The sequence below is a fragment of the Taudactylus pleione genome, unplaced genomic scaffold (genome assembly GCF_031769625.1).
Source record: "Taudactylus pleione unplaced genomic scaffold, aTauple2 ptg000430l, whole genome shotgun sequence".
Classification (NCBI taxonomy): Eukaryota; Metazoa; Chordata; class Amphibia; order Anura; family Myobatrachidae; genus Taudactylus; species Taudactylus pleione.
This window is the reverse complement of record NW_028284832.1, coordinates 1,446,535-1,468,622: the sequence shown is the minus strand read 5'-3', so window position 1 is coordinate 1,468,622 and position 22,088 is coordinate 1,446,535. Positions and strand designations below refer to the sequence as shown.

Here is a 22,088-nt window from a genome sequence, read left to right as displayed (position 1 = left end):
TCTGCCTCCCACCACAGCCCCCATCATCATCCCTTCCTTCTACCTCCCATCACAGCCCCCCTCGTCATCCCTTCCTTTTACCTCCATCACAGCCCCCCATCATCCCTTCCTTCTACCTCCCATCACAGCCCCTCTCGTCATGCCTTCATTCTACCTCTCATCAGAGCCCCCCTCGTCATCCCTTACTGATACCTCCCATCACAGCCCCCTCATCATACCTTCCTTTTACCTCCCATCACAGCCCCCTCATCATCCCTACCTTCTACCTCCCATCACAGCCCACCTCATCATACCTTCCTTCTACCTCCCATCACAGCCCCCCTCATCATACCTTCCTTCTACCTCCCATCACAGCCCTCCTCATCATCCCTTCCTTCTACCTCCCATCACAGCCCCCTCATCATCCCTTACTTCTACCTCCCATCACAGCCCCCGTCATCATCCCTTCCTTCTACCTCCCATCACAGCCCCCCTCATCATCCCTTCCTTCTACCTCCTATCACAGCCCCCCTTGTCATCCCTTCCTTCTACCTCCCATCACAGCCCCTCTCATCATTCCTTCCTTCTACCTCCCATCACAGCCCCCCTCATCATCCCTTCCTTCTACCTCCTATCACAGCTCCCCTCCTCATCCCTTCCTTCTACCTTCCATCACTGCCCCCCTTGTCATCCCTTCCTTCTACCTCCCATCACAGCCCCTCTCATCATCCCTTCCTTCTACCTCCCATCACAGCCCCTCTTATCATCCCTTCCTTTTACCTCCCATCACAGCCCCTCTCACCATCCCTTCCTTCTACCTCCCATCACAGCCCCCCTCATCATACCTTCCTTCTACCTCCCATCACAGCCCCCCTCATCATCCCTTCCTTCTACCTCCCATCACAGCCCCCCTCGTCATCCCTTCCTTCTACCTCCCTTCACAGCCCCCGTCATCTTCCCTTCCTTCTACCTCCCATCACAGCCCCCTCATCATCCCTTCCTTCTACCTCCTATCACAGCCCCCCTCATCATCCTTTCCTTCTACCTCCCATCACAGGCCCCCTTGTCATCCCTTCCTTCTACCTCCCATCACAGCCCCCCTCCTCATCCCTTCCTTCTACCTCCCATCACAGCCCCCTTGTCATCCCTTCCTTCTACCTCCCATCACAGCCCCTCTCATCATCCCTTCCTTCTACCTCCCATCACAGCCCCTCTCATCATCCCTTCCTTTTACCTCCCATCACAGCCCCTCTAACCATCCCTTCTGTTTACCTCCCATCACAGCCCCTCTCATCATCCCTTCCTTTTACCTCCCATCACAGCCCTCATCATCCCTTCCTTCAACCTCCCATCACAGCCCCCCTCGTCATCCCTTCCTTCTACCTCCTATCACAGCCCCTCTCATCATCCCTTCCTTCTACCTCCCATCACAGCCCCCTCATCATTCCTTCCTTCTACCTTCCATTACAGCCCCTCTCGTCATTCCTTCAACAACAGACCTTCAATCATCATCCCTTTCTTCTACCTCCCATCACGGCCCTCCTCGTCATCCTTTCCTTCTACCTCACATCACAGCCTCCATTGTCATCCCTTCCTTTTACCTCCCATCACAGCCCCTCTCATCATCCCTTCCTTCTACCTCCCATCACAGCCCCTCTTATCATCCCTTCCTTTTACCTCCCATCACAGCCCCTCTCACCATCCCTTCCTTCTACCTCCCATCACAGCCCCCCTCATCATACCTTCCTTCTACCTCCCATCACAGCCCCCCTCATCATCCCTTCCTTCTACCTCCCATCACAGCCCCCCTCGTCATCCCTTCCTTCTACCTCCCTTCACAGCCCCCGTCATCTTCCCTTCCTTCTACCTCCCATCACAGCCCCCTCATCATCCCTTCCTTCTACCTCCTATCACAGCCCCCCTCATCATCCTTTCCTTCTACCTCCCATCACAGGCCCCCTTGTCATCCCTTCCTTCTACCTCCCATCACAGCCCCCCTCCTCATCCCTTCCTTCTACCTCCCATCACAGCCCCCTTGTCATCCCTTCCTTCTACCTCCCATCACAGCCCCTCTCATCATCCCTTCCTTCTACCTCCCATCACAGCCCCTCTCATCATCCCTTCCTTTTACCTCCCATCACAGCCCCTCTAACCATCCCTTCTGTTTACCTCCCATCACAGCCCCTCTCATCATCCCTTCCTTTTACCTCCCATCACAGCCCTCATCATCCCTTCCTTCAACCTCCCATCACAGCCCCCCTCGTCATCCCTTCCTTCTACCTCCTATCACAGCCCCTCTCATCATCCCTTCCTTCTACCTCCCATCACAGCCCCCTCATCATTCCTTCCTTCTACCTTCCATTACAGCCCCTCTCGTCATTCCTTCAACAACAGACCTTCAATCATCATCCCTTTCTTCTACCTCCCATCACGGCCCTCCTCGTCATCCCTTCCTTCTACCTCCCATCACAGCCCCCCTTGTCATCCCTTCCTTCTACCTTCCATTACAGCCCCCCTCGTCATCCCTTCCTTCTACCTTCCATCACAGCCCCCCTCATCATCCCTTCCTTCTACCTCCCATCACAGCCCCCTTCATCATCCCTTCTTTCTACCTCCCATCACAGCCCCCTCATCATCCCTTCCTTTTACCTCCATCACAGCCACCCTAGTCATCCCTACCTTCTACCTCCCATCACAGCCCCCCTCATCCCTTACTGATACCTCCCAACACAGCCCCCTCATCATCCCTTCCTTTTACCACCCATCACAGCCCCCCTCATCATCCCTTCCTTCGACCTCCCATCACAGCCCCCCTCGTCATCCCTTCCTTCTACCTCCTATCACAGCCCCGCTCATCATCCCTTCCTTCTACCTCCCATCACAGCCCCTCTCATCATCCCTTGCTTTTACTCCCATTACAGCCCCCCTTGTCATCCCTTCCTTCTACCTTCCATCACAGCCCCTCTCATCATCCCTTCCTTCTACCTCCCATCACAGCCCCCCTCATTATCCCTTCCTTCTACCTCCCATCACAGCCCTCCTCGTCTTCCCTTCCTTTTACCTCCCATCACAGCCCCTCTCATCATCCCTTCCTTCTACCTCCCATCACAGCCCCTCTCATCAAGCCTTCCTTCTACCTCCCATCACAGCCCCTCTCGTCATGCCTTCTTTCTACCTCCCATCACAGCCCCCCTCATCATCCCTTCCTTCTACCTCCCATCAAAGCCCCCCTCGTCATCCATTCCTTTTACCTCCCATCACAGCCCCCCTCATCATTCCTTCCTTCTACCTCCCATCACAGCCCCCCTCATCATCTCTTCCTTCTACCTCCCATCACAGCCCCTCTCGTCATGCCTTCTTTCTTCCTCCCATCACAGCCCCCCTCATCATCCCTTCCTTCTACCTCCCATCAAGGCCGCCCTCGTCATCCCTTCCTTTTACCTCCCATCACAGCCCCCCTCATCATTCCGTCCTTCTACCTCCCATCACAGCCCCTCTCATCATCCCTTCCTTTTACCTCCCATCACAGCCCTCATCATCCCTTCCTTCAACCTCCCATCACAGCCCCCCTCGTCATCCCTTCCTTCTACCTCCTATCACAGCCCCTCTCATCATCCCTTCCTTCTACCTCCCATCACAGCCCCCTCATCATTCCTTCCTTCTACCTTCCATTACAGCCCCTCTCGTCATTCCTTCAACAACAGACCTTCAATCATCATCCCTTTCTTCTACCTCCCATCACGGCCCTCCTCGTCATCCTTTCCTTCTACCTCACATCACAGCCTCCATTGTCATCCCTTCCTTTTACCTCCCATCACAGCCCCTCTCATCATCTCTTCCTTCTACCTCTCATCACAGCCCCTCTCATCATCCCTTCCTTTTACCTCTCATCACAGCCCCCTCATCATCCCTTCCTTCTACCTCCCATCACAGCCCCCCTCATCATCCCTTCCTTCTACCTTCTATCACAGCCCCCCTCGTCATCCTTTCCTTCTACCTCCCATCACAGCCTCCCTTGTCATCCCTTCCTTTTACCTCTCATCACAGCCCCTCTCATCATCCCTTCCTTCTACCTCCCATCACAGCCCCTCTCATCATCCCTTCCTTTTACCTCCCATCACAGCTCCCCTCATCATCCCTTCCTTCTACCTCCCATCACAGCCCCCCTCATCATCCCTTCCTTCTACCTCCTATCACAGCTCCCCTCCTCATCCCTTCCTTCTAAATCCCATCACAGCCCCCCTTGTCATCCCTTCCTTCTACCTCCCATCACAGCCCCTCTCATCATCCCTTCCTTCTACCTCCTATCACAGCCCCCCTCGTCATCCTTTCCTTCTACCTCCCATCACAGCCCCCCTTGTCATCCCTTCCTTCTACCTCCCATCACAGCCCCTCTCATCATTCCTTCCTTCTACCTCCCATCACAGCCCCCCTCATCATCCCTTCCTTCTACCTCCTATCACAGCTCCCCTCCTCATCCCTTCCTTCTACCTTCCATCACTGCCCCCCTTGTCATCCCTTCCTTCTACCTCCCATCACAGCCCCTCTCATCATCCCTTCCTTCTACCTCCCATCACAGCCCCTCTTATCATCCCTTCCTTTTACCTCCCATCACAGCCCCTCTCACCATCCCTTCCTTCTACCTCCCATCACAGCCCCCCTCATCATACCTTCCTTCTACCTCCCATCACAGCCCCCCTCATCATCCCTTCCTTCTACCTCCCATCACAGCCCCCCTCGTCATCCCTTCCTTCTACCTCCCTTCACAGCCCCCGTCATCTTCCCTTCCTTCTACCTCCCATCACAGCCCCCTCATCATCCCTTCCTTCTACCTCCTATCACAGCCCCCCTCATCATCCTTTCCTTCTACCTCCCATCACAGGCCCCCTTGTCATCCCTTCCTTCTACCTCCCATCACAGCCCCCCTCCTCATCCCTTCCTTCTACCTCCCATCACAGCCCCCTTGTCATCCCTTCCTTCTACCTCCCATCACAGCCCCTCTCATCATCCCTTCCTTCTACCTCCCATCACAGCCCCTCTCATCATCCCTTCCTTTTACCTCCCATCACAGCCCCTCTAACCATCCCTTCTGTTTACCTCCCATCACAGCCCCTCTCATCATCCCTTCCTTTTACCTCCCATCACAGCCCTCATCATCCCTTCCTTCAACCTCCCATCACAGCCCCCCTCGTCATCCCTTCCTTCTACCTCCTATCACAGCCCCTCTCATCATCCCTTCCTTCTACCTCCCATCACAGCCCCCTCATCATTCCTTCCTTCTACCTTCCATTACAGCCCCTCTCGTCATTCCTTCAACAACAGACCTTCAATCATCATCCCTTTCTTCTACCTCCCATCACGGCCCTCCTCGTCATCCCTTCCTTCTACCTCCCATCACAGCCCCCCTTGTCATCCCTTCCTTCTACCTTCCATTACAGCCCCCCTCGTCATCCCTTCCTTCTACCTTCCATCACAGCCCCCCTCATCATCCCTTCCTTCTACCTCCCATCACAGCCCCCTTCATCATCCCTTCTTTCTACCTCCCATCACAGCCCCCCTCATCATCCCTTCCTTTTACCTCCATCACAGCCCCCCTTCATCCCTTCCTTCTACCTCCCATCACAGCCCCTCTCATCATCCCTTCCTTCTACCTCCCATCACAGCCCCTCTCATCATCCTTTCCTTTTACCTCCCATCACAGCCCCCCTAGTCATCCCTTCCTTCTACCTCCCATCACAGCCCCCCTCATCATCCCTTCCTTTTACCTCCCATCACAGCCCCCCTCATCATCCCTTCCTTCTATCTCCCATCACAGCCCCCCTCATCATCCCTTCCTTCTACCTCCCATCACAGCCCCCCTCATCATCCCTTCCTTCTACCTCCCATCACAGCCCCCCTCATCATCCCTTCCTTCTACCTCCCATCACAGCCCCCCTCATCATCCCTTCCTTCTACCTCCCATCACATCCCCCCTAGTCATCCCTTCTACCTCCTATCACAGCCCCCCTAATCTACCCATTATACTGCCTACTCTTCTACCTTCAAAGCACTTCTACCCTGTACAACTATCGCCAAGAATTATCCACCCTAAGCGTGACATCCTAATCTATTCCACGTCATCTACCAAATATCAGAAATGTCTGCATTCAAAATATTTCTATATCTATAATTATAACAAGGTAATTCCTGGATATTCTTAATATTTACAGTAACCCCAAGAGTATGGGTGTTTTGGGGGGTTATCCCGCAAATATTCATAAATATGCCCCACAGTCCTGGAACTGTTCTGCGATAGCCTCTTCTTTGCGAGAGTAACAGTGTGAGCTGTACCTGGGAAAAATCAAGTTTCTACTGATAGAAAGAACCAATGGGTCATGATTTGTAGCATAATCAGATGTAAACAAGTCAATGTGGGTTGGGGTTGGGACTTCTTCAGTACGTGGGAGTGGCATGGCATGTGGCATTAACAATACAGGGGCATGACAAGGGGGAAAATCAATACTATGAGGGACATGACATGGTGCAGTATCAGCACAGAGTAGGACCTGGCATGGGGCAGTACAATGGGGGGGCATGACACCAACCTAGAAAAATAATTGTGCTCTGCCTAATAAAAAAAATTCCAGAATTTAACAGTATTATAATAGAAAATAAAACACATTGCCAGTGTGATTTTTATTGTTTTATTTGTTTTATCTTTTAATGAAGTACTGTACTATTAGGACCAGTCTGTGTAACCGCACTTATACTGATATGAAGAAGTGGAGGTAATATATTATTATTATTATTATTATTATTATTATTAACTGCAACATATGAAAGATATGTTTCATGTGCTCTGAAGTAATGGAGAAGTAATCACTGGAAGATGTGTAGTTTGTAATATTTAGTATCGTGCAAAGGCTGCAATGCTCTGTGCTGTAACTTTGATCTTTACAAAATGAAGGCCACAAGGAGCCATTATATATATATATATATATATATATATATAATATAATATATATATACTTATTTGCGCTATAACTATACATAACCCAGGTAGGCGTGATAGATCTTTCAGTTCTGCAGCAAAGGTGAGGATACCAAGCCTATGTGTTCATAACTAGGAATTCGAGTGAAACTCCCTTAGTACAGTGTAAATTCATTTCCCAATTCCCTTAGTAAAATTGTTTTTTTTCTCCACAGTCTCTCTAAAATAATTGCCTTTAGGATGGGCCTACGCTGCAGACAATTTAAATCTTAAACAACAACATAGATACTAGTAATACACAATCAAAACACTTTTTATAGTCACTTCTAATACACATAGGCAAGGTACATACTTGCCGTTACATCACTCATGCTATCGCAGAACGATATATCGCGAGTGCATTGACGGGTGTGTACATCCAATATGTCTGTGAACGACATAGTTCAAAGACATATAAGGTCAGCCCTGCAGCACAGCCTACGCATCTGGCTGTGTGTACGGACACCCTGCTGACCGCCCGTAAATTTAAATGCTCGCCCAGTTGTGATGTCAGCCCAGACACTTTGATTGGCCGATTGGTAAGTATGTATAGCTTACCAATCGGCCGCTAGGACGGGGGATTGGTCTGCTGGCCATGTCGCAATGCAAAGGGTGCAAATATATTTATTGTTTATTGTGTGTGTGTGTGTTTAAATATGTAATAAATAAAGTTTTGTAGTAAACTACCCCCATAAAATCTGAAGCCCACCTCTCTAATTTAAAGAAAGCTCCAGTTCTGAAACCATCCTTGTTCTCCCTCCTCCTTGTTAAACTAATAATAAAAATTAGACGTCAGACTGTGGGGTGACCCAATCAAGTTACTTACCCTACCTGCTGCCTTCTCAAGTCTGTCCCTCTTTGTTTGTCCTTGCAGACTCCTGCACTCTGATTGGTGGATACTCCAGACATCCACCAATCAATGTGTGGAGACATCCCATCACTGTGATTGGTGGATGGCCAGATATTTCCACCAATCAGCAGTTTAGCAGCATGGCCGGGCGGAAACTACATGTACTGTACTGTACTGTACATGACTGCTGCGGCTGAGAGACTGGCAGACTGGGGATGTGTAACACAAGCTGAGAGGCCGGGGAGCATCCTCTGCCTGTCTCCCAGCTGCCAGGCATCTATGCAGCGTGTGACTACAGGAAGCTGTCGGCCCTCCAGCACTGAAATTGTAGCGGTCCAGGGGGCAGATGGCACCCTGCACCCCCAGCCCAGTCCGCCCCTGAGGGTAAATGCTGGCTGCGCCTGCGTGTAACCCACAGATATTGGGCATAATTATTGTTATACTGCAATTTAGATCTGAGTTTCAACTCAAATCAAAATCTCTCTGAACATGTTAGATGTTTTCTTCTTGTTTAATTATTCAATATAATAATATGCATTACTTAATCTATTGTCTACTAATGTGGGATACAACATACTACTTTATTGCGGGTTGGGTACGGCTAAACACACTTAAGTGACCAACAGACCTTTAGGATCAAGAGGAGAGGCTATACATAGAAATATTGTATTCCTTACTTATTATACCCAGCAGAATCCCTATTGTAGAGGGATTATACGGAACAACAGGAATACTACACATGCAATTTGACCAATAGCCAAATATATATTTATTCAGGAGGTGTGGTATCATTTTATTGTCTTTATCCGTTGTCCTTTTTCATATTCTTTATGTATATCACATATTTCGCCCTTTTCATATTAGTCTAGTGTTTATATTTTTAAATTACTTGTGTATAGGAGTGTGGACCCTAATTGATTGATAGAATTTAATTCAGTTCAGATATCTCATTATACACAACCAATTAGGTTTACATGCCCTGTGTGTTTTTTGTTAAGTCCAGCCATAAATTATATTTAGGTAAGATCCTTTTATAACTTCTGAATTTAGTGTGCCCCTTAGGGAAGTACTTTTTGCTTTTTTTCCTCTTTTGAATCCATGTTTTGCTTCTGGAATCACCTTTCCAAATAATCCAAACCTATTAGTGTTTGGGGTGGAAACTTTTCCATATAGTACAATTGGTGATCGAGTGCTGGGACCAACTTTTCTTCTTTGTATCTCCATGTGGGTGTAAACAGTTTTAAAGAAGTCAGTCGCAGCATTAGCATAATGCACCTCTGAGCAGTGCTGTAACTAGGGGGGGTGGGGGTCGAGCGGGGCACGTGCCCTGGGCACCGTGGCAGGCCCAGCAGACAGGGGCACCGCTGTCCATGGCATCGTACTGGCACCGCCCGCCCCCCACCACCATTGCGCCCAGTCTGAAGACTTGTCACTCTAATAATGCAATGAGCAGGCAACTGTGCCTGCTGGTGCGGACTGTAGGGGGAGCTGTAGCAGAAGCGCGCATCCTCCCAGGTAGTCAATCACATCCTGAGAGCCGCCGGGTGACAGAGAGACTCATCTCTTCCTTCCCCAACACTCTCTCTGCTCAGGAGCAGCCAGGTGAGTATTAAAGTTTTTTTGGGGGAGGGGGGGGGGCACTTTAAAAACAATAGATGCCAGGGATGTATTTATTTGGATGGCTGCATTTCTGTGAAAGAGGTGTGTGTATCTGTGTCAGTGTGTCCAGGGCCGGCAACAGAAATGTTGGGGCCCGGTACACTCATATTTACTTTATCCCCTCTCCTGGCCCGTCACACACACCCCTCTTCCCCAACCCCTGTGTCTGTCACACTCTCCCCCTCTTCCCCAGCCCCTGTGTCTGTCACACTCTCCCCCTCTTCCCCAGCCCCTGTGTCTGTCACACTCTCCCCCTCTTCCCCAGCCCGTGTCTGTCACACTCTCCCCCTCTTCCCCAGCCCCTGTGTCTGTCACATTCTCCCCCTCTTCCCCAGCCCCTGTCTGTCACACTCTCCCCCGCTTCCCAAGCCCCTGTGTCTGTCGCACTCTTCCCCAGCCCCTGTGTCTGTCACACTCTTCCCCTCTTCCCCTGTGTCTGTCACACTCTTCCCCAGCCCCTGTGTCTGTCACACTCTTCCCCAGCCCGTGTCTGTCACACTCTCCCCCTCTCCCCCTGTGTCTGTCACACTCTCCCCCTGTGTCTGTCGAACTCTCCCCCTCTTCCCCTGTGTCTGTCACACTCTTCCCCAGCCCCTGTGTCTGTCACACTCTCCCCCTCTTCTCCAGCCCCTGTCTGTCACACTCTCCCCCAGCCCCTGTCTGCCACACACCTCTTCCCCAGCCCCTGTGTCTGTCACACTCTCCCCCTCTTCCCAAGCCCCTGTGTCTGTCACTCTTCCCCAGCCCCTATGTCTGTCACATTCTCCCCCTCTTCCCCAGCCCGTGTCTGTCACGCTCTTCCCCTCTTCCCCTGTGTCTGTCACACTCTTCCCCAGCCCCTGTGTCTGTCACACTCTCCCCCTCTTCCCAAGCCCCTGTGTCTGTCACACTCTTCCCCAGCCCCTGTCTGTCACACTCTCCCCCAGCCCCTGTCTGCCACACACCTCTTCCCCAGCCCCTGTGTCTGTCACACTCTCCCCCTCTTCCCCAGCCCCTGTGTCTGTCACACTCTCCCCCTCTTCCCCAGCCCCTGTGTGTGTCACACTCTCCCCCTCTTCCCCAGTCCCTGTGTCTGTCACACTCTCCCCCTCTTCCCCAGCCCCTGTGCCTGTCACACTCTCCCCCTCTTCCCCAGCCCCTGTGTCTGTCACACTCTTCCCCAGCCCCTGTGTCTGTCACACTCTCCCCCTGTGTCTGTCACACTCTCCCCCTCTTCCCCTGTGTCTGTCACACTCTTCCCCAGCCCCTGTGTCTGTCACACTCTCCCCTTCTTCCCCAGCCCCTGTCTGTCACACTCTCCCCCAGCCCCTGTCTGCCACACACCTCTTCCCCAGCCCCTGTGTCTGTCACACTCTCCCCCTCTTCCCAAGCCCCTGTGTCTGTCACTCTTCCCCAGCCCCTATGTCTGTCACACTCTTCCCCTCTTTCCCTGTGTCTGTCACACTCTTCCCCAGCCCATCTGTCACACTCTCCCCCTCTTCCCAAGCCCCTGTGTCTGTCACACTCTTCCCCAGCCCCTGTCTGCCACACACCTCTTCCCCAGCCCCTGTGTCTGTCACACTCTCCCCCTCTTCCCCAGCCCCTGTGTCTGTCACACTCTCCCCCTCTTCCCCAGCCCCTGTGTGTGTCACACTCTCCCCCTCTTCCCCAGTCCCTGTGTCTGTCACACTCTCCCTCTCTTCCCCAGCCCTTGTGTCTGTCACACTCTCCCCCTCTTCCCCAGCCCCTGTGTCTGTCACACTCTCCCCCTCTTCCCCAGCCCCTGTGTCTGTCACACTCTCCCCCTCTTCCCCAGCCCCTGTGTCTGTCACACTCTCCCCCTCTCTCCCTGTGTCTGTCACACTCTCCCCCTCTTCCCCTGTGTCTGTCACACTCTTCCCCAGCCCCTGTGTCTGTCACACTCTCCCCCTCTTCCCCAGCCCCTGTCTGTCACACTCTCCCCCAGCCCCTGTCTGCCACACACCTCTTCCCCAGCCCCTGTGTCTGTCACACTCTCCCCCTCTTCCCCAGCGTCTGTCACACTCTTCCCCAGCCCGTGTCTGTCACACTCTTCCCCAGCCCCTGTGTCTGTCACACTCTCCCCCTCTTCCCCAGCCCGTCTGTCACACTCTCCCCCAGCCCCTGTCTGCCACACACCTCTTCCCCAGCCCCTGTGTCTGTCACACTCTCCCCCTCTTCCCAAGCCCCTGTCTGTCACACTCTTCCCCAGCCCCTGTCTGTCACACTCTCCCCCAGCCCCTGTCTGCCACACACCTCTTCCCCAGCCCGTCTGTCACACTCTCCTCCTCTTCCCCAGCCTGTGTCTGTCACACTCTCCCCCTCTTCCCCTGTGTCTGTCACACTCTTCCCCAGCCCCTGTGTCTGTCACACTCTCCTCCTCTTCCCCAGCCTGTGTCTGTCACACTCTCCCCCTCTTCCCCAGCCCCTGTGTGTCACACTCTCCCCCGCTTCCCAAGCCCCTGTGTCTGTCACACTCTTCCCCTCTTCCCCAGCCCCTGTGTCTGTCACACTCTTCCCCAGCCCGTGTCTGTCACACTCTTCCCCAGCCCGTGTCTGTCACACTCTCCCCCTCTTCCCCAGCCCCTGTGTCTGTCACACTCTCCCCCTCTTCCCAAGCACCTGTGTCTGTCACACTCTTCCCCAGCCCCTGTCTGCCACACACCTCTTCCCCAACTGTCACACTCTCCCCCTCTTCCCCAGCCCTTGTCTGTTACACTCTCCCCCAGCCCCTGTGTTTGTCACACTCTTCCCCAGCCCGTGTCTGTCACACTCTCCCCCTCTTCACCAGCCCGTGTCTGTCACACTCTCCCCCAGCCCCTGTCTGCCACACACCTCTTCCCCAGCCCCAGGGCCAGTGCTAGACTTCTAGGCAACATAGGCAAAACTTCTGCATGCGCCCCAGCCCCCCCCCTCCTCCCCCCTTATTAATTTAGCCCCTCAGGTGAAAATGACTTTGCACAGGTGGAGTGGTGGATAAGTTTTGTTTTAAAAATAAAATCTAAATAACTAAAACACAAAACTGATCCACCATTCCACCTGTGCAAAGTCATTTTCACCTGAGGGGCTAAATGAGTATGAAGAGCGGTGCCCCTTTCACAGTGCCCCCAGAAGTAATAATACCCCCTGTAGTAATGTCCCCTGTAGTAGTGCCCCCAGTAGCAATGCCCCCAGTAGTAATGCCCCCAGTAGTAATGCCCCTTAAAGTAATGCCCCCTGTAGTAGTGCCCCCTGTAGTAATTCCCCCTGCAGTGCCCCCAGTAGTTTTGCCCCCTGCAGTGCCCCCACTTGTAATGCCCTTGTAGTGTCCCCAGTAGTAATGCCCCTTGAAGTGCCCCCAGTAGTAAGGCCCCCTGCAGTGCGTGCTCCCAGTAGTAAGGCCCCCTGCAGTGCGTGCCCCCAGTAGTAAGGCCCCCTGCAGTGCGTGCCCCCAGTAGTAAGGCCCCCTGCAGTGCATTCCCCCAGTAGTAAGGCCCCCTGCAGTGCGTGCCCCCAGTAGTAAGGCCCCCTGCAGTGCGTGCCCCCAGTAGTAAGGCCCCCTGCAGTGCGTGCCCCCAGTAGTAAGGCCCCCTGCAGTGCGTGCCCGCAGTAGTAAGGCCCCCTGCAGTGCGTGCCCCCAGTAGTAAGGCCCCCTGCAGTGCGTGCCCCCAGTAGTAAGGCCCCCTGCAGTGCGTGCCCCACAGTAGTAAGGCCCCCTGCAGTGCATGCCCCACAGTAGTAAGGCCCCCTGCAGTGCGTGCCCCCATAGTAAGGCCCCCTGCAGTGCGTGCCCCCCATAGTAAGGCCCCCTGCAGTGCGTGCCCCACGTAGTATGGCCCCCTGCAGAACATGCCCCCAGTAGTAAGGCTCCCTGCAGTGCGTGCCCACACACACACAAATAAAAAAAACAAAACAATTACCTTAAACCCCGCTCCTGTGCCTGCTGCCGTCCGTCCCCGGCGCCCGCTCCTCGGCACTTTGGGAGTGACGTCATGATGTCACTCCCATAGTGCACTGCGCGACCCTGAAGCTCAGGAGTGGCGACCGGAAGGCGGGGTGAACGGGAGGAGGGAGGGGTAGGGAAGGAGCCGGGTGCCCGGTGCCTGCTGGTAACACAATCTCAGCGGGCACCTGGCAAATGGGGGGGGTGATCGGAGGGCTGGGTGCCCTCTAGTGGCCGGTGCCCCTAGGAAGCTGCCTAAGCTTGCCTAGTGGAAGCGCCGGCCCTGCCCAGCCCGTGTCTGCCACCCCTTCATCTGCAGCTCCCCACCACTCACCCCGTTAACTCTTTAACCCCCAGCCCGGCCCCGGCCAACACTTACCTGCTGCGCTGCCTGTGCTTCTCAATCTTCCCTGGTGGATGGCAGACCCGGCGGCTACTCTCTGAGTCAGCGGCGCGACGTCATGACGTCACGCATGCTGCGCCGGCCTGGCCTCCCTGTCACTGCCGGGACTTGGGAGGAATGGATCTATTCTAGCGGTTCTAGCCCCTGCTTACACAGCAGGTAGCAAAGGCAAGTGGGACCTGGACACGTGAACTGGGCTCCCGAAATTCCTGAGGGTCCAGGGCCCCTCAGAGTCTCGGGGCCTGGTACAAGTGTCCACTTTGCACCCCCCCTGTCGCTGGGCCTGTGTGTGTCTGTCTCAGTGTGTGCGTGTATCTGTGTCAGGGTGTGTTTGTATCTGTCAGTGTGTGTCTGTGTGTCAGTGTGTGTATCTGTGTCAGTGTGTGTGTCTGTGTCACTGTATCTGTGTGTGTGTGTGTGTGTGTATCTGTGATGGTGTGCTGAAAGACGACAAGGGGGAGAGACGACGGTGTGGCTGAGAGACGACATGGTGAGATGGTGTGGCAGAGAGATGAGACAGGGGATGTGATGGTGTGGCTGAGAGATGACGGGGAGGCGATGGTGTGGCTGAGACAACAGAGGGGGGCGAGTCGATGGAGTGCTGAGAGACAACGCAGGGGGGGAGGTGATGGTGTGCTCAGAGACAACGCAGGGGGGAGGCGATGGTGTGGCTAAGAGACAACGCATGGGGGAGGTGATGGTGTGGCTGAGAGATGATGCAGGATGGGGAGGCAATAGTGTGCTGAGAGATGACACGGGGGGGAGGTGATGGCGTGCTGAGAGACGATGCGGGGGGTGATGGTGTGCTGAGAGATGATGCTGGGGAGGAGGTGATGGTGTGATGAGAGATGACGCAGGGGGATGCAATGGTGTGGCTAAGAAACGACGCAGGGAGAGGCAATGGTGTGGCTGAGAGACGAGGCAGGAGGGGGAGGCAATAGTGTGCTGAAAGACGATACAGGGGAGGGTGATGGTGTGCTGAGAGATGACGCAGGGGGGAGGTGATGGTGTGCTGAGAGATTACGCAGGAGGGGAGGCGATGGTGTGGCTGAGAGACGACATGGGGGGGATGAGATGGTGTGGCTGAGAGATGAGATGCGGGGGAGGCGATGGTGTGGCTGAGAGATGACACGAGGGAGGTGATGGTGTGGCTGAGATGACACGGGGGTGAGGCAAAGGAGTGCTGAGAGACGACGCAGGGGGGGATGCGATGGTGTAGCTGAGAGTCGGCGCAGGGGGTGAGGTGCTGGTGTGCTGAGAGACGGCGCAGGGGGATATTGTATGGCTGACAGATGCAGGGGGAAGGAAGCTACACAGAGGGAACGAGTCTGGTTGAACCGCTGTTGTATGATGATAACCTTCTTAATATTCCTACACAAACAGGCATCTTCCGGACGATGTGACCTACATGAATAGTGAATACCGACAGAAGACGCCGTCTTCCCAGGGAGGATATATTTCTTCAGAGGTTCCATATTGTGAGAAAACAACGTATAGGTAAGGTGCATATACCGGTAGAATGGAAAGGAATGTTCCCAGAAAGATGGGAAATGGCTGGCGTGTCATGTCGACACGCCCCATTTTCAGTGGCCACGCCCCTTTGGTATGTATATATTGCTATGTGTTTATGTGGGGGGGGGCACCGTTCTTCAACTAGTTACGCCACTGCCTCTGAGTCAGGCTTATAGGGGTTGATGAATCAAGCAGTGAAAAGAGGGGAGAAGTGGACGAGTGGAGAAATTGCCGATAGCAACCAATCAGCTTTGAGGTAGCATTTATCAAGTGTATTCTATAAAATGATAGATAAAAGCTGATTGGTTGCTATGTTGATACATCAACCACATAGGTCCATATTCAATTAGGCTGCGAAAAGTCGGAATCGGCAATAAATTATAGCTGATGATGTCATTTTCGCATGTTTGCATTATCCCTGTATTTCATTTCAAAGACTTTTCGCCGGTGCGAAAAGTCTTTGAAAAAAAAACGGGGATAAGTTTTCACCATGTTTTACATGGCGAAAAAAAGTGCAGAATTGGGGTTTAGGGGTGCAGGCTTAAAAAAAATAGCCTGCACATCTGGGAATAGCCCCTAAAAATGAACTGTGTAAAAAAAAATAGGGACACCACAAAAACATTATTTTAATTTTGGGGTTAAAAAAAAAAAAAAGTTTTTAAATAACGAAATTAATTGAGGGGTGTTCCCAAGTATGCGGCAAGTGTTTAAAAGAATGCTGGTGGAAGCGGCAGGTGCATTTTTGAAGAATTTTTAAAATGCACTTTAGGGACTTAAAAATATGCTTGCACCCATTTTCATGTACCCCAAATTTGATGAGCATAGTTATTTTTTGCCCCCAAAAAAACCTTCACCATCACTTCTTCAAAGTCGGGAAAAAACACCTGCCGCGGCTATTTAAAAACCCTAATTATCTTCTGCAGGGAAAAACAGGGGTACCCACAGTGATCCCCCATGTCAGGATATCATTAGGGGGGTCCTAGGATGAATTCCCAAAAATTCCCTATTATTCCCGATACTTACCTTTCCGCCGGGTCCCGTTTTCGCTGCTTTATAATTGAATGCGGGCATAAAACGGGCGAGATACTTTATCCCTGCAAAGCCTCCGATGTGGAGCGAAAAGTCCAGCACGGACTTTGCGCTCCAAATTGAATACCCCCCATAGTGTGTACAAGTCCTAAGAGAAGAACAGCCTCTGATACATGACATACTTTCTTTAATGATAAACTGGGATATTCCTGATGTAGGTTTGAGGTGAAATTTCTGTTCTGCGTAAAATTTACTGTAGACAGGAACACTGGACGTAAAGGAACATGTGCAATAAATCCAGTGAATGCTTTCAGAAACATCTATTTATCTGGTATAAAGTGCTATGGATGAGTTCAGCAAAACATACTGGCTTTACAACCGTGGGCCTCGATCATTATTTCCCAAATGAGGTCCTCACGCACACCCAACAGCTCATGTTTTCTGGATCTGTGCATGGGGAAGCAGATAGGATAATTACTGACCCAGCCAATTAACCTAAGTTCCCTGTGCATGAATAAAGAAGTCCTGAAAACATGAGCTGTTGGGGGTGCATGGGGACCGTGTTGCTCTGATGAGCAGTAGTGGGGGCAAATTTGTATTGTCTATCCAGGGCTTAGTTGATGAGGTGTGTCACAGCTCAACTCTCAGTTGCAGTGTTATAATGCTGCCCGATGTTTGTGTGCTACATGCAAAAGCAGCCAGTATTTACATGCACACCCAACATTGCATTTCCACCCCTGAAATCGCTACACGCTTTGACCAGGTGGAAATGTTTTACCATTGGGCTGGATCTGCTCATAAAATGAGGCCCATGAAGTTTACATTACTGATTAGCATGAGTATTATAATAGCAGTAATTACAGCAATTTCTCTGAGTTACAGCGCTGGAGCACAAGAGGGGACAGTATTAATATTCATGTTATTTGTTCTGGAACATTAGAAGAGACAACGGTGATAAGTCTTAACAGGATGCGTGTGTTATTGCTGTACACCATTACACGGAATGGAACAGACTGTGTTATTAGCATCAGGAGAACGGCAGATTTCTATCTGTTTACCAGCGGCTCTGGAACATTAGGGAGGGTAGCAGCGTCCTGTCCGTGTGCTAATTATCTTCGTTCTTTCATTTATTTTTATTTAGGCTCATGAGCTATTACCCTGGAACATTACAGTGGAGCAGGAAATATTAATGTAATACTTCATAGTTACATAGCATGATGTAACGTGTTAAGGCAATATACAGGATTCAATTATTATGGGCAGTGTAGCTGTAGTGCAAAAGGCAATTTTTTAAGCAGCGATCTCTGTACTGGAAATCACCTAATATGTACATGGCTACTCTCCTGGACTGTCCCAGAGATACCCAAATTTCAGGGTGTTTTCACACATGGCCTGGAAAGTAGAACAGCCTCCGGGACCCCACCCACTGCCCCAGTGAAGAAGACGGTCTGGTGGTAAATTGCGTCATCATGGCCTTGGGGGGATGGGGCCACAATGATGGAAAATCAATCATATAATTCTACCTCTTCTCCAGGACTTCCTAGTGGGGAACATTTAAAGGTTGGCCAAGTATGACTTAAATTAGGGATGGGGAACCTGAGGCCCGGGGGCCATATAAGGCCCCCTGAATCATTTGGTCTGACCCTCTGAGATTTTTTCTGCTAGCCTCATCTGGGTAGCAGGGTACCTAGAATGGCGCCCTGCGGCCAGAACCTATGCAGCAGTGCCACGTGGAGCATCCTTAGGACGCTTCAGACGGTCCCTCCTCCTCTGTGGCTTCATCTTCCCAGTGATATTCGGGAACATGGTGCATGCCCACAAGAAAGCAAAGGCAAAGTCAGAGCCTTTGCTCTCACTGCGCGGCGCCATCTTCCAGAAGATGTTAATGGGAAGATGGCACCGCGGAGTTAGTAAATCTACCTCTATGTATCTAAAAAAGTGGGCATGCAATATATTTATTTATTTACAAAAGTTGGCATGAAAAAACAAAACGGATGGGCTACGCCCAAAGCAGATGAACGATTTCTGAGAGGCACTTATGGGATTAGTAGCTGGCAGGGTGTGCTGGTCTTTGCAGTGGAGGATGTTGGAGTACCTCCTGTTAAGTTAATTTTGAAAACATATAAATGTATGCCCCAATATAGGCACTCTCATTGCTTAGCATTAGGACCGGTCTTAGCAGAAGCGCTGTGAAGTGGCGAATGGTGTGTCAAATATTTGCAAATGTGTGTAAGTAAGGTGTACTTATGGAATGATCATTTAGAATGCTGCCATTTTTTTTCTACTGGTATATGGTGCTGTGTGAAACTTTGTATTTTTTCGATGCAAATACTGTATATGCCCTGCATTGAAATGTCATAAATGGCCACAGACATCAACGAGAATTGTATAGATGCTTATTCCTGTCTGTGGTGTGACAGTTGTACTAATCCACATTTCTACAGTTGGCACAATGACACCTTGAGCATCCTCTTACCTCCATCCATTGACCCTGAGACTGCATGAGCAGCAGGACACAAGGGTCAGACTTGTTGAGTGTGTCTCTGTCCAGTAGGTTCTTGCAGCACACTCTGAGTTCCACCTTAGACACACAGGTGGCTGTAACCACCCCAAGGGAGGATGGAGATGCCAAGTCTGAAATCTCATTCACCATCATCTTGGCAAGAGAGTTGTAATTAGATCTGTAGAAATTAAAGATCACCTAGTAAAAGGTGATGGGATTGTAACTTCTCCAGATGATAGTCAACAAGATGTTGCCTCCTCCATATGCTGTCTAAGGATTAGCTGGATGATGGACGTTGTTTGAAGACTTCTATGATGTGGAATCCAAGTTTTCAAATTGAAGTGATGTCCGCTTATTACAAACCAGGAGCCAGGAACAGTATGTGAGGAATCATTGGTCAATGCACTGATTAATCGTGATGGGGCTCTACATCAATTGACTTGTTAAAGTAGGCACAATGTAGGTACAAATGTGGGTGACATGGCCAAAGTGTCAACAATTGAGGGCCTTGAAGATCTTCAGTTGCTCTAATACGTAATTTATTTTCATTAAAGCATCACACGCCAACCTCTCACTCCATTACTACTTTACATCGGCTTTCCTAACATTCAGCGGTCAACTCAGATCCAAGAGGCAATCCAGATCTGGTATGGCGATGACGCAAGTAATCACACGTGAGGTCCCTGGTTTATCCACAATATAATATCTGCTGGCACCTCAAATTGGTGTCTCTCTCAACGGAAGCAGGTGTTTCGAGAAGTCCTTGCAGATGACTGGGAGAATGTATTACAAGCTGTTCTGTGGCTTTGATGACATGAATCCCGGCAGTACAAAACAGGAGACAAATCTTTCCGAGAGGAAGAAGCAGAGAAACGGCACGTGAGCCTGTTTGTTCCTGCAAGGCAAAAACACATATCTGTCATGTATCTGTGGGGCTTGGATAATATAACGCATCAGCCCATACACCCTCTCAATGTGGAAGCAACAAAGCCTCGCTCGCAGTCACATCTCTAACATACTAATAATGTGTCATACGCAGTTTTTGTCATCTTTCAATCACTAAACTGCAGAAGTTATTAAGTTCAATGTCAGAATACAGATGGCAGCATTTCAGAATATCTGCTTTGTACATCACATTTAATTCAATGCTATCTCTTTTTTTTTTTTATCTTTCAACTAGAAACGTCTTCGGCCCCTTTATTACTGTCAAACTAAACTGGCCCGGAGATGAGTGTGGCCTGGCAGTGTCTAAGCATTGTGCGCGTTTACTGTGCCGCCCATTGTGCATTCTTAGAAGCCTTGGGTTTTCGGGAAGGTGGACTAACGTGGCCGGGCTCTCCCCCGAATCTTGCTAAGGGGCTGTACCATACCATATGCTGTTTGTTTGGCAGTACACAAAATTGCAGTAGTCAATAAAAAATGGCACCAAGTCTGGGTTCAGAGCTCAGAAGCGGCCTTTGCAATTTTATAAGTTTTCCAATCATAGGGGCCTATTTATGAAACATATCTCCCCCTCACCCGCAAAGATCATACGAAAACCACAATATCCACATGATTTTAATATCATTGCTAATTATCAATAGCTGAATGCAAGAGACAGCAAAAATATAGCCTGCGTTCAGATAAGTTTTGAATGGGGGCTGCAGTCTTCTCCAATTTATCAAGTCCAAGAAGCAAGCTTTGGAGCATTATTCCCTGATGGCTATCGCCATCTTGAAATGTCCTTTTTTCCAGAGAGGGATCTTCGGATCCCTGTCATGTAGTTTGCGCATGGTCTGCAGGTAAGATGGGTCCCAACCCAGCAGTAAGGTAATAGCTTAGGCTATCCCTTTACTATTGACTTTCTGCCAGGATGGGCTCTTATTGCAGCGACTATCACTGCATTTCATAAGCCCGGAAAATGAATTCCTCATTGTCATGCTATGCATGGAACGTGTCATCTTCAGGATGGAGGAGTGGCCACAGCTCACTGGGTGTCATTGTCACGCCTCCAGCGGAAGTAGCTCTTTTCACCCCTGTGGGTGTATTTTTTTTTATGCCTTTTTTATGCTTGTCACTGTGAAGATGGGATGTAGTCGGTATCCCGCACGTCGGGACTACATCCCATCTTCACAGTGACAAGCATAAAAAAGGCATTAAAAAAAAATACACCCAAAGGGGTGAAAAGACAGGTCGGGATCCCGAGACCATTATCCCGACCATCGGCATCCCAAAGGTAAGTATTGGGGTGCAGGGGAAGGGTAGCGTTAGCTAGCGGGGTTAGTGTTAGGCACTAGGGGGAGAGTTAGGGTTAGGCATCGGGGAGGGATTAGTATTAGGGTTCGGGGAGGGGGAGGTTAGGTTTAGGCCCTATGGGAGAGGTTAGGATTAGGCACTGGGGAGGGGGTGTTAGGTTTTGGGTGGGGGGAGGGGGAGGTTAGGTTTAGGCACTGGGGGGAGGGTTACTTAATCATTACTTAATCATTGGAGGCCATACGGCCTCCGATGATGAATAGGCCGCAAAGTCCTGCTTGTGTCTCTGTCCTGTAAGTAATTCTGTCTCTCTGACCCGTCATCCTGTCTTATAGAACTGTCAGTGTGCATGTCCCTTGGTCCTGCCTGTTTTTCTGTCTATTCTGTCAGCGAGTCTTTGTCCCAGTCCTGTTTGTGACCTTCTGTCCTGTCAGTAGTCCCTGCATAAGCTAGGTTGCTTTATGATGCAGAGTGCAGTACAACACCTGGAATTGGTACACGTAATATTGACTGTGACTGTTTATATTTCTAAGTTTACAGTATTTTTCTTAGGGCCGATACACACTAGGTAACTATGAAGAGAATACAAAAACTGTAGAAGTAGAGTCTACTTTCACATTATTTTTCTACACATTTTCAGCAAACGTTATGGCCACAAACTATAATTGTTTTTAAATTTTATCATGTTAAATTCAGCGACAGGTGATATGCTGATTGATTGGCAGAGTTCAAGTAACAGCAGGCTACGGGCCTGATTCAGCATGGATCGCAATAGCGATTATGCACGCAGTGTCACTGCGATGATATGCTGATCCACTGCAATCACTATGCCGTCGCAGCACAACATAAGGATGCCCACCTTACCTTACACACATCAGTAATCCCTAGCAAGACTGGGAAACATTGCAGCGAATAATTTATGCACAACATGCAACGGCGTCCAAATGTACTGTCGTGCCTCCGTCACTACCCCCAAACGGTACTTCTTGTCAC

At 50.8% G+C, this 22,088-nt stretch overlaps 1 protein-coding gene across 1 annotated transcript in view; it reads right to left on the bottom strand.

Annotated features, from left to right (window-relative positions):
- The window catches only part of CPNE7 (copine 7), a 139,262-nt gene that overhangs the window by 79,709 nt on the left and 37,465 nt on the right, over positions 1 to 22,088 (bottom strand). The window contains exon 2 of the mRNA XM_088447360.1: positions 18,837 to 19,758. Within this exon, the coding sequence (XP_088303486.1) occupies positions 18,837 to 19,016 (180 nt within the window). The 5' untranslated portion in view covers positions 19,017 to 19,758. The remainder of the gene's footprint in view (positions 1 to 18,836; positions 19,759 to 22,088) is intronic.